This window comes from Alosa alosa, chromosome 3, assembly GCF_017589495.1.
Source record: "Alosa alosa isolate M-15738 ecotype Scorff River chromosome 3, AALO_Geno_1.1, whole genome shotgun sequence".
In the NCBI taxonomy this organism is placed as follows: Eukaryota; Metazoa; Chordata; class Actinopteri; order Clupeiformes; family Clupeidae; genus Alosa; species Alosa alosa.
The window spans coordinates 11,377,016-11,394,515 of record NC_063191.1 but is presented as its reverse complement, the minus strand read 5'-3'; the positions used below and the strand labels follow the sequence as shown (position 1 = coordinate 11,394,515).

Here is a 17,500-nt window from a genome sequence, read left to right as displayed (position 1 = left end):
CAATAACCAGTAGAGGTAGGGCTTATTTCCCTATTAGTGTGTGTAAAGCTCTTCAAAACAGTTTAGAGATGTGTTTGGATTTTTTTGTTATCTGGTTCATAGGATAATTACAAATTTTATAATTACAACTATTCTGACAATAACTAAGATTACAACAGATGTCTGTGTGTGTGTGTGTGTGTGTGTGTGTGTGTGGGGAGGGGTGCATCTACACATGTGTATCACACAAGCACATGCTGTGAGGCCTTTTCAAACACTGACTGAGGTAGGCTACATTGTATTGGCACGATCAATGGAGAATCACTGTAAGCACAATCTATTTCTGTGAGTGTGAAGTCACACATAGGCTACTGTGAGTCAGTTTGTGTGTGTGTGTGTGTGTGTGTGTGTACTGCACTAAGAGATTAATCCCTACCCCATTACATAGCCAGGGATGTAGTGGTGACAATAGGATATCTGGAGTGAGTACTGGTAAATGAATTTCACCCCCAAAAAATTCATTTGTCTCAAAGACAGAGAGGGAGGGAGAGAGAGAAAGAGAGAGAGAGAGAAAGAGAGAGAGAGAGAGAGAGAGAGAGAGAGAGAGAGAGAGATAAAGAGAGAGCCATCAGACAGACATTGATGATCCCACAGTGCTAGAGCAGCACTAGATGAGACACTCCAGTTAAGTACGAATGCGAAGGGGTTGGGGGGAGGGGAGGGGATGGGGCAGGCTGGATGCGGGGGTAGTCAAAACGTGACTAGTAGTCAAAACGTTAGACGGCATACAGCCATGATGAACACACTATCAGAGAGAAATTCATCTGACAGGAAGAGATGAGAGTAACATACGTCATCCCCCTCACAGCCTTAGTCTTCAACGGAGAACCTACAACGTGCACCAAGGGTCAATCCCAGCCAGACTTCAAATATATGTACTGTATATATTACATACAATTATTGTAATATGTTTCACATCAATAGCTAGAGGTTATGTTTAACAGAGGTTTAGATATTAATATACATACTGAGGTCATAAAGACAAGTGCATTTCAACATTCAAACAACATTCAAACGTTCGACTAGAGGTCAAAGACGCCTCTTTAAATGACCATTATTCATTATGGAAGTAAACAAACGCTACATGTTAAGAAGGGATATGGCTGTCAGAGTCCATTGGCCACCAGAAGCTATTACAATATCCAGAATATCCTGCATATTTTTTTCCCCCAAGAAATGAAATAATGTTCTCTGATGCTCTTGGATGCACTCAGCGGGCTTCTGTTCTGTTTAGTGAGACCCAGCACTGCAGTGGTAGGCTGAGTCACCAGGTTTCTGTTACCCCAGCACACCCCCAGGAGCCTGCCTCCACCACGCTCTGGGGGTAGGTGCCGTGAACTGCTACAGCAAGATAATCAGGTACACATGACCCTTCTCACTCCACAAACAGGTCCCATGCTGAGCAGGTATCACTGAACCACCACATTCCCATTTACTTAGTGAGAAGTGGGAATACTGAGAGGAATAATGACTATTTGTTCTATTTGCACTAATTCAACAAGTACAGGGGGAGGTTCTGTTAGGGTAATTGTAAGCACACTGTAATATGGGAAACTAAAAACAGAAATTGTGCGGATTTATGGAAAGGTTGGCTTACCTTTATCAGGGATGTGCACACTATTGCACCAGCATTGACCATCGGATTATGGGGTTTATCTGAAATAAAGGAGAATAAAATCTTTCAAATATTTGCTTCATCACAACACTTCAAATTGCATATCTGTTACATCAATGCCTGTACATAGTACAGTACACTGTATTTACCAAACAAAACATATAATATACAAACAAACATACTGCACATCTCACTACTGAAATGCAAGATTGAAATGCTCTGAAATGTCCTTCCCAATCATTTAGGGCCTGTGTCCACCAATCGTGTTTTTTGCGCCAACGGTGGCTATATTACAGCGCTGGCCTCGTCAATGTTACTTCTCTCTCGACAACCAATCAAAACTTGCATAACCTAGCAACAATAAACACTTGACGAAGCGCTCTAAAAATGAGGTTGAGGGCGCTGTCCTGTCAGCTCAAAAAACGTGATTGGTATACACAGGGCCTTAAGCATCATTTGGTTGCCGTGACTACACAACAGAGTGAGTCATGGTGGCAGGAAAAGGTCTGACAATTAGGGCCAAGGTGGATGAGTCTCAGACAGACCACGTCAGGCAGTCACAGGGGACCCAGCTCATTAATTCCCCACAAAGTAATTAGATTGATTCCAGATTTAGGTCATAAATTCATATCATGCAGAAGATGACAGAACGCACGCTGTGTGTGTCTTCTCTCAGTAGCGGGAGTGAGTGTGTGTGTGTGTGTGTGTGTGTGTGTGTGTGTGTGTGTGTGTACACGTCCCAACACTGCTGCTGGGCTGCTGCTCACGAGATTGAGATTGAGATCACTACTGCGGAGGGGAGTCAAGGATGACTCACTCTGGGCGCATACACGTTCTCTTCCCTCATTCATTCCCACAAAAGCAATGAGAGTGTATGGCAAATTAGGAACGTGTGTGTGAATCTGTCATGCCTAACAACACGCGCACACACAAACACACACACACACACAAACGCCTCCTTATCCCTTCACCCACCCTACTTTATGATTCCAACCCACACGGCAGTGCTACAAGCGTCATCATAACGGAGATCCACTCATTCATTCACAGGCACAAATAACAAATGCATTAACAGTTAATAACCCCCGGGGGAAAAGATGAGTAGCTATCTATTTTTACTGTGAGCTAAGATGTGCTTACTTTTGGTCCCTCTAATTCATAGGCTGTAGTAACAACACTGCATTTATTATATTACCCATATAGGGTTAAGTCTGTTCCGAGTTTCACAAAGCTTCAAAATGAAAACATTTTGTGTGTGTGTGTGTGTGTGTGTGTGTGTGTGTGTGTGTATCCCCTCACCATCCTCATCCAGGAAGAGCTTGTTGAAGCGCAGGCCGCTGGGCTCCTTGCCGATGAAGCGGTGCACGTACTCTGTGCCGTGGTCGTGCACAGCGATGGCGTACTTCAGAGGCTTCACGCACGACTGCAGACAGAACGGGACCTTCGTGTCGCCCACAGTGTGCCTGTGTACAAACACGAAAAACAATAAAACACGTCAGAGCTCTGAGACACTAACAACAGATCACACCCTGACTGATATCACAGACAATTTCATTCTTCACTGAATGATCAAGTCTGCTGCAGAAAATCAAATCCACATTAAACACTAAACAAATAGCTTCACACATTTCCTATCTATGTGCATGGTGACATAGAAAACATGGAATTACATTTCACATGGAAATGCTCTAACAGGAACTGGAAATGATGCAGAGAGAAATCCTCAGACTGATATCAGCAGGACAGGGAGGCACAAGTCACTGCAGTGGGTGAGTGGGTTATCATTAATGCCATGCCATGTCTGTCTGGGCTATGCAGTCAAGATAGTGAGAGAGTTGTGGCAGATAAAGCTCTCCGCCTGAAGACCGGACAACCTGTCACGATCCATCACAGTTCCAGTGACCCCAATCTCCACATACTGGGAAAGGGTAGAGTACTTACAAGAAAGCAGACGCTTCTCGAAACACACTGAACATGCAGTGATAAGGCTACCAGATAATCAGTCAGTGCTTGCCACGTCACAGGCATGGCAATGACACCTCAGTTACAGAAAGCTCCCATTACAAAATGTGCAAACACTCCCAATAATCCCAATACTTGATCAACAGGGTGTATTGCTTAAACGGAAACAAAAAGTTCCAATCGTAAAGGAAATGGACTTCCAGGCAGTATTCTCTGATAATTAATCAATAGGATGCATCAAACAGAAACTAAACTAGCCAGCGCTGCAGCGCTGAAATGATCTTTATTATTTTAGAAATGGTAACAACATGATAGAAAATACTGATTAGTGGAGAGCATCCGTTTGTGAAACTTTATAATCCTCTTATCACAGGAGCGGAGGTGTGAGCTGTTATTTTCCACACTGACACGCCATTAGGTTAATACAGTATATGGGTGAGGTTTACTCATGCAACGCAATCAAACACAACTGCCATTGGCCAAAGTCCAAGGCACAAATAAATGTCCCAAATACAGGCATGCTTGGTATATTTCCAGAGGGTCAAAAAAAAAGGGTTTATCTTAACGATAAGATACTCAAGTGCTTTATCAGTAGGCCCTCAGTACTCCAGAGCGATATTAAGCATGGGACACAGTAAACACCACATGTGTGTGTACACACATGACTTCAGAAGTTCTGTTCTGAGTCCTACAAGCAGTGACAACATGTACTGTACAGCAACTTACAATAAAGATTACAGGATGTTTGCCATGATTATCTACTCGGAAAATCTGCCATCAATAGAGATCAATATTTTTCTACTTGATAATGACCAAATTAAGCTCCTGGACATGGATTTGATTAGAGATGGATGTTTTCCACACATGCAGTGATTTGTATAGGCTACAAATCTACAATGCCACAACCCCCCCCCTCACAGGATGCCAAGAATGCACACAAAGTGTTCTTCTAAGCCTACCTTTGTCCATCCACTGTGCATAAAGACACAGCCCACAGGTCGGGACTGAATTTGGCAAGCTGGGGAATGTAGTCAGCAACCTGAAGAGAGACACACAAGCACAACCTTAAAAGACTACAACTATATATAGATGTTATAATTTACATTGATAGACAATAAGCTATGAACTAAACAAAAAAAGAAAGCTGTATGAAAAACTGGGACATGGGGACAGAGAGAGAGAGAGAGAGAGAGAGAGAGAGAGGATGGCACTCACCTGCCCTCCGGTCAAGTCTTTGGCACTCTCGTACAGCTCGTCAATGTGGGAGGTAAAGGACTGGAAGTCGGGGATGACAAACTTCTTGCGGAAGGCCTGCGTGAGCAGCACGATGTTACTCTGGACACATCTGCAGAAGTGGACAGATCGGACAGACCATGTTAGAGCCCCATGTTAGCGCTTACCTGAAGCTAGGCTAACATAAGAAGCTAACAAACTTCTTAACAACAAGCTTGCTAGACAGCACACTCTCCCTGTGCATACACATATCTGTTTCATATGAGTATACTGAGCACAGGTGTGGCATGATTTGGACTAAATGGGGATGTAATATACGCACTGCCTATTTCAGTGACAGGCTTTGTGGTCAATAAAACTTTTTTTAATCTGAATCAGAATGCTGCTATACATTCTACTCTGCTTTTGCTCTGTCTTACTTCTATTTAAACAACTTATAAACTGCTGTGCTATTATGGTCTGGTTTATAGTGGTGTAGTGTGTTCCTGGGGAGTGTGGAATAGTGTTGCTTGTAGGAAGCACATTTTAAACCGGTAAAAAAAGGCCAAATAGTAGAAAACCTTTTGGATGGATCTGTTGCTGTTGTTTCCTGAAGTTATTCTGAAGTCCACCAAGTGAATGCTGGGTGAGTTAGCATAGCGAGGAGCTCATAAAGTCCACCAAGCGAATGCTGGGTGAGTTAGCATAGCGAGGAGCTCATAAAGTCCACCAAGCGAATGCTGGGTGAGTTTGCATAGCGAGGAGCTCATAAAGTCCACTGATCTGCACCATCCTCTCTAGTCTCCTGGAAACAAGCAAATTCTCACTGCCTCCACTGCTTTGTGGTTCTGCTGCACTGATTTACATTTTATGCCTAGAGGTGGAAAAATGGGGTGTGCTTCAAACACACAGCTCTCTAACACACAACAACACAACCACAGAACTCCTGAGTATACACAGACGTACATGTATAATGGTATGCCAACATTTGCAGGGTTTTTTTTCCCATTTGGCAGATGTGTTGAGCACTAAGTGACTTACAATTGACGAATAACAAACAATGTACAAGAAGTCAATTAGCCAAAAGTTCCATGGAGTGCCAACTGTGAATTTAAATGAATGTGGGCAGTGCTTCTATCGACTAAGGCAATGAGAGAGAGCAGATCAATAGGGCGTGTAACCCATTGACTGAATATTACTGGGGTGTAACCCCTCCACAGCAGGGGAAACACTGCATTAAAAAGGACTTCTCTTCTAGAGAAGTTCATCACCCCAGTTAGCCAAACAGTATGAAACCTTGTCTGAAGCACAGACAGATATGGCTATGTGTGTGTGTGTGTGTGTGTGTGTGTGTGTGTGTGTGTGTGTGTGTGTGTGTGTGTGTGTGTGTGTGTGTGTGTGTGTGTGTGTGTATGTATGTGTATGTGTGTCTGTGTGCACATGTGTAAGCGCCCATGTGTGCGGTGTGTGTGTGTATATGTATGTGTGTGTATGAGTAGGTGTCTGTGTGCACATGTGTAAGTGCCTATGTGTGCGGTGTGTGTGAGTGTGTGTGTGTATGTATGTGTATGTGTATGAGTAGGTGTCTGTGTGTCTGTGTGTGTGTGTGTGTGTGTGTGTGTATGTGTATGTGTGTGTGTGTCTGTGTGCACATGTGTAAGCGCCCATGTGTGTGTGTGTGTGTATATGTATGTGTGTGTATGAGTAGGTGTCTGTGTGCACATGTGTAAGTGCCTATGTGTGCGGTGTGTGAGTGTGTGTGTGTGTATGTATGTGTATGTGTATGAGTAGGTGTCTGTGTGTCTGTGTGCACATATGTAAGCGCCCATGTGTGCGGTGTGTGAGTGTGTGTGTGTGTGTATACAGTATGTATGTGTGTGTATGAGTAGGTGTCTGTGTGCACATGTGTAAGCGCCCATGTGTGTGTGTGTGTGTGTGTGTGTGTGTGTGTGTGTGTGTGCACCTGTGTCCGTCAGTCTCTCTGTGTGCACTTGTGTGTATGTAAATCACTCTTGCTCTCTCCGAGGGCTCATCTTAAAATAGCCCAGCAGCATGGAGTCAGGCTGGCCCGCACCTCTGCACAGAGAAACACTTAGAGATGGATGACTATTGATCCCAATAGTTCCGCTTGTAAAGTCCAGTTCAGCTTGCCAAAAGGCCCTGTGATCTACTTTGACACTATGACTGGGTGTTGGAGGTTGTAGCTGTACAGTAAAAGGCTGGCAGCTACTCATCTATAAATTCCTCATAACACTGCACAATAGGCATATATAATAGCATTGATTAATCACATCTTAAAAATGATAAAATCACCAACAAAAACACATGACAAAATACCCTATAAACCTGATCTATGAACATAACAGATGTGTTTTTATCAGGTTTGGGTATGTGTCTTCCTTTAAGGCGCATCAACATGGAAAGGAAGAGAGGGATTATGGGTGAAGAGCGATGACGGTGGCAGGATGCGGGTTGGGCCTGGCCCTAATCCCACACTCACCTCAGTTAGTCTGGCATATACGCACATCACCAATGCCCCTCAAAGCTGGGCTACCCCTCAGTTAGACTGGCACATCCGCACATCACCAATGCCCCTCACAGCTGGGCTACCCCTCAGTTAGACTGGCACATACGCACATCACCAATGCCCCTCACAGCTGGGCTACCCCTCAGTTAGACTGGCACATACGCACATCACCAATGCCCCTCACAGCTTGGCAACACTGAGTGAGTAAAAGCATTCTGCTCACAGAGTATAAATAGTTTTGGAAGACTGGTGTGATCGTTGTGTAGTTGTGTGCCGCTATCACATCTGGTGTAGCCAGTTGATTATACCGGAAGTTAATTGTTGCTGCTTACGCTCCGCGCACAGTGCGCTTCAGTTGCCTATGCCCGGTTTAGTAGCCTGTCCATGTGATGCTTAGAGACATCGCCTCCGCACTCAAGGTTAAACCTGAGGTGCATCATCCATCTCTTCCCCACCCCCCACCCCCCCCTCCTCCTCCACCTCCACTTCCTCCTCCTCCAACTCCTCCTCCTCCTCTGCCACACCTCGACACACTGGCCACAAACAAGGATCTGAGGGGTAGTTTCTGGCTGGACAGCCCTGCCTCCATAAACTGAGCGCAGCTGGAGGTGTGAGGAGAAGCAGTGGGGATAAGTCAGAGCTGGAGGGGCTGTAAAATGAGTGGACAGTGACGCTGGCCAGTTTGATCAGCTGGGTGGTTTGAGTGTGAGAATGAGTGTTTTGATGACCTGTACAACGGTGAGGCAGTGAAAGATAGAAGAAGTGTGTGTGTGTGTGTGTGTGTGTGCACCTGCATGTCTGAGGTATGTGTGTGAGGAGAGGCGAGGCGCAAGGTGCAGCGTATAGCCGTGCCCATGCTCAGGCATGGCTTAGATTAAATGAGCATGACTTCTCCTGCCGAGGACACCACCTATAAATAAGCTAGAGTGGTTCCCACTAATCATAGCTGTCATCCCTGCCGTGTGTGTAGGGGTGTGTGTGTGAGTGTGTTGGGTGTGTCTTGGTGCGTGTGTGTGTGCATGTTTGCCTTTGCATTTGTATTTATATTTTTTTTTTCACATTTTTATACATTTAGACACTTTTATCCAAAAGCGACTTCAATATATAAATTACATTGCAGGACCATGTAGACAGGGCAACTAGGGGTATTGCAGGACCATGTCGACAGGGCAACTAGGGGTTAAGTGCCTCGGTCAGTGCCTCGGTCAGTGCCTCGGTCAGTGCCTCGGTCAAGGGCACAATGGTGGAAGACGGGACTTGAACCCTTGAACCACTACTGCATGCTAGCCCAGCTATTCAGCCACTACACTACCACTGCCCCATGTGTTGCTGGTATAGCTGACTGTTTATGATACACATGACAGGCCAGCTTGTATGCTGTGTGTGTGTGTGTGTGTGTGTGTGTGTGTGTGTGTGTGTGTGTGTGTGTGTGTGAGAGTGTTCATAAATAGCATCTGTACCCCTGGAGAGGTTCACTGGAAGGGTTTCAGTCTGCCAGCGGGCCGGCGCAAGACTGATAACTCAGCCTAGTGAAAGATAGAAGAAGTGTGTGTGTGTGTGTGTGTGCACCTGCATGTCTGAGGTATGTGTGTGAGGAGAGGCGAGGCGCAAGGTGCAGCGTATCTTCTATCTTTCACCCAGCTCACACTCACCCACCCCTCTTCCTAGTCTAGTCACGATGACAGATAGAATCTCACCAACAGAATCTCAATGACAGAATCTCACCAATCTGTTGCCATGGCTACACCAATATGCCACCTCATTCCGCAAGCTATGCACATCTTTCATGCTTACTGTGAGGGCAAGATGTGGGAACATATTTCTGTGAAGCACTAAAGATTTTAAATAGGTTGAAATGTCAACTAGTGAGGCATCCGTTGCAGGTGGAATAAGAGCGTGTTTGAAAAAATGGCCAACGATGCCTACAAGCAACATACTAAATGGCAGTAATTTTGTATGGCAGTCTTTGCCATCAATCAAGTTTATTGATGATCATTGAGGCTGTCGAGGCAAGGGCATGGTCTGTATTTTATACCGAGTGTACGGTTATGTCCTCCGGCTAATGGTTTGCATGCCTCTACAGCTCTCTGAGTGGGAGCAAACGTCAGGGGAACGAACACTTCAGGAGACGGGACGACTATGGAGGAGAGGAAGAGGGCTCGTTTCTCAACCACGGGAGCTCAGAGGATGAACTGTGTGTGGAGAGTGGGGTGCTACTCACCCAGCGGAGGAAACTTCGGTGGAGGGGAAAGAGCAGAGGTGCAAAAACATCCCCACTCCATCCAGAGTGAGATCATTATGCTGCTCTTTAGAAAGGACATTTGGTGTCTGCACAATTCTGTATGGTGGTGTCAGTCAGCCAGTGTGTGTGTGTGTGTGTGTGTGTGTGTGTGTGTGTGTGAGTGTGTGTGTCTGCACACCATTGAACTCTAACATCCATAATGATATGTCGAAATGCTCAAACAAAATATGCAGGACTGACTTGTAATGTGAGAGCAGGTGTGTGTGTGTGTGTGTGTGTGTGTGTGTGTGTGTGTGTGTGTGTGTGTGTGTGTGTGTGTGTGTGTGTGTCTGTCTGTGTCTGTATGTGTGTGTGTGTGTGTGTGTGTGTGTGTGTGTGTGTGTCTGTGTCTGTGTCTGTGTGTGTGTGTGTGTGTGTGTGTGTGTGTGTGCTAGTCAATCCCCCGTTTCAGTATGTGTGCTTGTTGTGAGTTAATCATTTTTAAGGGCCACGTTCAACCCAACAGAGCCCCCCTCAGTGCTTACTTCTTGAACAGGTGTCTGTCGAGCGTGACGCCGTCTGAGGAGGACTGGAGGGTGAGCTTCAGCATGTCCATACATTCTTTGAGCCGGGGGTCTCCAGTCCGCAGTCCAGTAGCCTTCAGTGCCTGGACGGGGCCGGAGGGGAAGAGCACCATGTGAGATTTATGTGACTGAAGACATCTGTGTGGTAGTTACACTTCAAACTGGGGGCTAATAACGAAACCAGTGCTGCCCCCCCTCCTCCCATTCCTGTAATTCAGACTGAAACCGAAGCGAATGGCCCCTTTATCAGCAAACACAACTATACCATAGGACAGTGCACACCTAAACATGTGCGCTTGATGGGTGCCCATTACAAAGTATTCTAACATATTTAATTGATGATGAGGGGCAAGCTAATGGGCGATTCTAAGAGACAGTCATCAGAGGGGGGGCCTGAGTGGGCAGGGGACCAGAGTTTGATAGCTGTCTGTCTAATAGCCTTAGGTCTTTTAATCTATTCTTTAAGTAGACATGATGAGAATATTCCTAGGGAGTTGCCCATGACAAAAAAAGTTCAAAACGGATTAACTCCTGATGACTTCTAAGAAGCTGGCTATCGCACTATCCCAAACACCTCCTGATAAATATCTCAGTTCGACTTCATCGCATCACTTTTGGCCTTGAATCTGCATCAGATTTTTTCTAAGAATGTTCTAGAAACTGAGGTCTGATACCTGCGCGGCAGTCCTGCTCGGCGGCCGGGCTGTATGTGGGCCAGCCGGCCGCTGATAAGAGCGAGGCGCAATAAAACATGGCTGACACAACAGAGACGATAAGGGCCAGGGCCAGTGTCAAAGCAAACAAGCGCACACATGCACACACACACCCCCAGCTGCGTCACTCACACACACACACACACACACACACACACACACACACGTGACACAATGTGACGCAACCTTTAGCTGTCTGTCAGGAGACACAGGGGCTACAGTGAAAACCACCGAGAACAGGGGGAGGTGGCCAGGGGGAGGTGGGGTGGATGACCGAGATAGATAGAGAGAGAGAGAATGAAAAGGCATGAGAAAGAGAGAGAGAAAAGACAGATAGGGGGAGAGTGAAAAGGAGAAAGATGAAGGGGAAACGCTTGACATAAAATGAGTATGCTGGTTTGAGAACAAGGAGGCAAGCAAGAGAGGGGGAGAAGAAAAGAAAAAGAGATAGCATGAAGAAGCAAAGTGAAAGAGTGAAGACAGGAGATGAAAGAAGAAGAAAGATGAGAAGAGAAAGAGAGAGAGGGGGTGTTGAGAGCTGCTACACACCGTGATGAATTTGTGGGCTGGGATTTTCTCCTGGCCCTCAGCAATGGTGTAGAAAAGCAGATCCTCCAGGCTGGGCAAAATGCCTGCCTTCCTTCTCCTGAGAGAGAGAGAGAGAGAGAGAGAGAGAGAGAACATTCAGTTAAACATGTCACTACAAGAGAAGTTGCATTCAGGCAGAGACTGGAGCTAAATGAGCCTAGCCTCACTCTCACTGATATTGATAATTTACGTATTATATTATATTCATTTATTATGTCTTATATATCATATTATGCATCAAATAGTGCCCATTCACTGCTTTTACAGTTGAAGCATGGTGATCTGAGTTGATTGAGGGATGAAATTAGAGGGTTGGAATGTGAGGGAGGAGACAGAGGCAGAATGGAATGGAAGTAAGGCAGGTTAGGAAGCTACACATGCAGCCCTGGTCTGGCAGTCTGGCACGGACCCAGTGCCACAGTAGAATATACCAGGGCGTGTAGAATATGCCACAGTAGAATATACCAGTGCGTGTAGAATATGCCACAGTAGAATATACCAGTGCGTGTAGAATATGCTACATTAAAATATATCAGGGAAGAATATGCTAGAATAGAGTACCGAAGTGCACTTGACTTTGGGTGTTTACTTTGCCCCTTGCCTTTCAAGTTCAGATGTACAATGCATAACAGTGATGTACTGTTTCTGCGTTTGATTGGGAATGAGATACAGCAGTTAAACAATGACTTTTTTCGTAGGAAATTCCTCGTACCTCGTAAGTTTGAGATTCTCTGATTGTTAGTGGATAGCACACCTGGCAAAGCACAGAGGCTGGTGTGTGATGTGTTTGCATTCGGCTCATTTTCATGTGCTTGTTTGTCCTCCTGAGAATCTCAAACTCATGAGATTATGACTGCTGTATCTCATTCCAAATCAAACGCTGAAACAGTACATGACTGTTCTGCATTGTACACCTGAACTTGAAAGGCAGCATTTTCAGGGGCAGAGCAAACACCCAAAGCCAAGTGCACTTTTCTTTCTCTAAGCCTCGAGTGACACCTTAATCAGACACCTGTAACAGGATTACTGTGTGTGGCCGCAGCAGTGGAGTCTTAGAGCTGACCTGTGACACTTCCCCTCCTGACTGTACAGTACACGTGCCTCTAAAGGCAGCTAGTGCGGCTCTGTCTGACACCAGGTGACACTGGGGGCACTGCACAAGCTGTTCTATGCTGCACAGAGTGCAAAACTGTATCTGGGACTGGGTATGTGGGGTTGGACTAGAGTACTGTATATGTCCATGTGTGTCTTGTTTGGGAATGTGTCTACAAGATTTAATATTGGTTCATGGCGGTGTTCGTGCGCACATTTCTGTGTGTGTGCTGTGTATGTATGCGCTGTGTGTGTATGTGTGTGTGTGTGTGTGTGTGTGTATGTATGTGACTGTGCAAGCAGGGACAATCTCATGAGGGCTAAATCCAGCAGGTTATCTAACCATGCGGGAGGTTACATACACTGGCCTCTATTACAACATTAAACAGTGGGCAGAGGCCAGGGTAAGCAACCAGGGTAAGCGATGCCAAACGGGGTAAAACGCCCACTACCCATATATGTATACAGCACACAGACAGACAGAGGGGGGAGATAGAGAGAGAGACAGAGACAGGGAGACAGAAGGTCTGTATGAAAGGGGAAAAAATGCTGCCTTTTAAGATATCTAACAGGGAAGCGAGGCTTGGAGGCATGTCCGAGACAGATTAAAAAAACTCTCTCACTGCTATTGTTTGCTTATGAATTACGTAGGAAAGAGAGAGAGAGAAATTAAGAGCAAGATAGTAAGAGCGTCACAAACACACTTATCCAAACACAAACAAACAAACACACACACGCACACACACACACGTGAGTGGCAGTAGGCACAATTAAACATTCCCACCCTAATAATGGGGCTTCCTAAGCTGATGCCCTGCCCTGTCTGATCAGTCTCTCTGTGGCGTACACTCCCTCTGTCCTTCTCTTGTTGTCTCGGTCTGCCGCTTTCTCTCTGTCTATCCTTTTTTCTCTGAGCTCTCTCTCTCTCTCACACACAATGCTCACAGCTCACAATGATCTAAATATCAAAACACAAACATTCTACAATAATCCTTCAACTCTCAGGCCACTGAAATGCCTGTAAGTACTGAAAGAGCATGTGACTGGCTAAAGTGGCTAACTGGGAGTTTCACACACACACACACACACACACACACACACACACACACACACACACACACATGCACACACACACACACACACACGCACACACACACAATAGGCAACCAAATCACACACTCCAAATCTGATGAAAGGGGTTATCAGAGGTATTTCAGTGTGTGTGTGTGTGTGTGTACAGGCGTGGCGTGGCGTGGCGTGGCGGGGAATCTGGCAGGAAGGGACACATTCCGAGGGAGTGTTTGAACAAAGCACAGGAAGTGACAGGAACAGTGCAGTGGCGGTACGGCAGCACAAGCAGTTAGCACAGGGAAACAGCAGGGGGCGAGCAAGCGATCGTCAAATCAAACAAACAATACCGTGAACATGAAGATGAAGATGAAGATGAATACTTACACAGGAAAGCAATCAGGATGGTGAGGAGTCAAAGGGGGAGAAATGCACAGAACAGAATGGTGAGTGAGGTGAACACATGGCAAACACAAACAGCATCAATTGAACCTCATTAACAATGCACTACAAGGTCATTATGTGATTAGCAAGTGCTAATAAAATGGAGAGTAAAATGTGCTAATTCAGACGTGGTAGCAAACAAACACTTTAGTTGACACGGAGGGATAAACAGACAGGCATGAGGCATGTGACCCGCTGAGGTATTTTGTCAGTGTTCAGATTGGCAACACTGGCAACCTTTCAGATAGGCTGAACATGCTAGCAATTTACAAACACACACACACACACACACACACACACACACACACACAATTGCAGAATTGTAGTGCAAGCTCCATAAATCAGTTTACACAACACTGGCTGCAGTCATAAACCGCCTTCACTACAGAGACAGGAATATGCAGGCAAAAGGGCATCTGTGCATTCAATGCAAATGCAAAACACACAACTTCTACAGATTGTCTGACCTCTGATAATTGTACCTGCATAAACTGAGTGGTCATCCAGATGTAACAGACAGAGTGGCCCTCCTTAAGGGTAAACCAAACCAACAGTGGGAGAGGGAGCTGAGCATTGCTAAGGCCCTGTGCACTCATCAGAGTTAGTTTAGGGAGGCCATTTTCTTATTGTGTGTGTAATGATAAACTGCTCGGAGAGTGGTGTGTGTGTGTGTGTGTGAGAAAAAATGAGAAGTGAGGGAGATAGACACATAGAGAAGCAACACAGCTGGAGTACTTATGTGGCTGCCCGGAGGGAGAGAGGAAGAGAGAGAAAGAGATAGATAGAGAGAGAGAGAGAGAAAGAGAAATAGAGGGGAAGAGAGAGAGAGAGAGAGAGAGAGAGAAAGGCCAGGAACGTTTTTGAGAGAGAAGGGGACAGAGGACAGAGGGAGTGTGCATGTGAGAAAAGGGGGTTGCCATTGAAAATGGTGGGCAGATAAACACCTGTGGTGAGCTTGTTATCAGCAGCTCAAAGGCTCAATAGTGGGCTTCACCTCCCATTCCTCTCTCTCTTTTCTTTCTTTCTCTCTCTCTCTCTCTCTCTCTCTCATCTCCTGTTCATTGTTCCTCTGTCCAAGTATATAGCAGTCAGCCTGCGGTCAGTGGGGCATACACACACACTGCTTTGGTTTACATTCATTCAGACGGCCTACAGCAACACCCCAAACATAACCCCTACAGTTGGATCTAGAACAGAATCACTAAGAATGCATCAGGACAGAAGATCTAGAACAGAATCACTAAGAATGTATCAGGACAGAAGATCTAGAACAGAATCACTACTAAGAATGCATCGGAATAGAAGATGTAGAACAGAATCACTAAGAGTGCATCGGAACAGAAGATCTAGAACAGAATCACTAAGAGTGCATCGGAACAGAAGATCTAGAACAGAATCACTAAGAGTGCATCAGAACAGAAGATCTAGAACAGAATCACTAAGAATGCATCAGGAAACAAGATCTAGAACAGAATCACTAAGAGTGTATCGGAACAGAAGTCAGTGGAGCACACTTGTACCTAAGCTACATGACATGTTTGTGTTGTGTTTTAACTGCAGCCATGCAAACTCAGTATATTTCTGCATGTCTGTAGATCTAGGCTGGCTGTGGACGGTCTCACCCAATGTCTAGCCTCTCCCGGCGTGGGATTCCAGGAATGCTGGCAGAATCCTCCCTCCCACTCCCCCGTCTCCCACTCTCGCACAGCGGGATTAGCCAAACCAAACACAGCCTTCCCGTTCACACATGGACCAGCTCCTACGGCCAGCCACGCTCCTGGTCAACGGGGGGGTGGAGGACAGAGGACAGCAGGGCTTCGTCCACCACAGGAGTGGCCTCGGGGACCACTCTACTGGGGAGGACACTCACACACTAACACTAACACAAATCTATCCCACAAACCACTCAGCATTTCAGTATTTGGTTGAGTGGGTGCACAAATGACACATTTCTCTCAGGATGGCATCTTTGCAGGATGCTAAACTTGTAGGGGAACCAGATTGTGTATATCAAAATAAACCTCCATTACACAACCACTGATCATTTATGACTAAGTTAATAGCTGCTAATATGTCTCTGCTTCAGTCCCTGCTTCAGTCATTGCAAGCACACCTGATTGATTATTCACCCACTATGTGGATACTGTTTTTTAGAATTGATTTTGATTAAGTTTTATTTAGTATAATTTGTATTTTGTATATTTAGTATATTCTTTATCTTCTACAGTCCTTATTGCTTAGTTGTGTTTTTTATATTATATACTTTTAATTACTTTTTCTGCTGTTATTGAATGTGTGTGTGTTGTCTGTATGCTACTGTGACCTTGAATTTCCCCTAGGGATCAATAAAGTATATCTATCTATCTATCTATTACTGCAAAGGAGGAGAGAAAGGACGGAAGGAAGGATGATGTAGAAAGGACACTAGTCAGAACAGAAAATAGCTCAGATGTTCCACTATGTAGACTGGCCTTGGAGCTAGATGTGGACTGGAAGTTATGACATTGTGACGTATGCATCCTCCCTTTGGCAGCGGGAGCCCTGGCTGTGCCTTTTTTTGTGCCACCTTGCACTCTGGCCATTCTGCCTGGCCTCTGCTCAATATCAGCGGTGACTCAGCCCGTTTGGACGCGCTTCTGGTGACGCCACACTCAGCTGACGGACAGTTGGCCAACGCTTCAGGTCAGCGACCCACAAGGACATGAGGCATGGGATGACCCTTTCAGCTGCCTTGTCGCAAACCATATCCTCTACACCTATTGCCAGCATGGCCAGACAGGCATGCACAGACAAGCCCCCTAACTTAGGCCAAGAATGGAATCTGTATTCATCTGTATTACCACAGCATGGCTACAGCCCCCCTGGTCAAGCATGCTACAGTTACTTTAAAGGAACCATATGTAAGAAATGTATTTCAATTAATCATAAAATGGCCCTGATATGTCACTAGACATTAAGAAATCATGTTCATTTCAAATACTTATATCACTGACAACAGTCGTCCGGCCAGGATATTGTCATTTAAAATGTGAAGTTGCAGCCCTCAACTGATGTTGATGTTGTCATGTTGTGTTTTGGCCGGATGCGCCACCCTCCACCTATCTACTAATCACGAAGTCAGTAGTGTTTCGGCATTCAGATCCGGTTGCCAGCTCTGCCAGTCAGGAGGGAGGGGATACACCGCTCTACAGTAATTTGAAAGTGATTGCAGTACCAGTTTTGGCCACAATCTTACATACAGTTCCTTTAAATACTTGGCATGCAGTGCTCACTGGGGTCTGTGGCTGTCGTGTGTGGCTTTAGTCCTATCAGAGGCAGGCTGGACCTGTGCCCTCCTATGCTGAGAGAGGCCTCCTGCATGCCTCTGACAGGGTAACACAGATCCTCATTAATAAACACACAGGCAGCTGGCCAGCACTGAGAGAATTGGCTTCT

The 17,500-nt window shown here is 45.7% G+C and overlaps 1 protein-coding gene across 7 annotated transcripts in view; it reads right to left on the bottom strand.

Moving 5' to 3' along the window:
- glsb (glutaminase b) overlaps positions 1-17,500 on the bottom strand; it is a 49,679-nt gene that overhangs the window by 22,683 nt on the left and 9,496 nt on the right. For 5 of the 7 annotated variants that reach the window (XM_048239125.1, XM_048239126.1, XM_048239131.1 and 2 more), the window contains exons 2-7: positions 11,423-11,519; positions 10,122-10,243; positions 4,832-4,961; positions 4,576-4,655; positions 2,954-3,117; positions 1,637-1,695 (exon numbers count right to left, since the gene is read on the bottom strand). In XM_048239125.1, the coding sequence (XP_048095082.1) occupies positions 1,637-1,695; positions 2,954-3,117; positions 4,576-4,655; positions 4,832-4,961; positions 10,122-10,243; positions 11,423-11,519 (652 nt within the window). The remainder of the gene's footprint in view (positions 1-1,636; positions 1,696-2,953; positions 3,118-4,575; positions 4,656-4,831; positions 4,962-10,121; positions 10,244-11,422; positions 11,520-17,500) is intronic. The other 2 variants (XM_048239127.1, XM_048239128.1) reach the window with 1 other exon arrangement.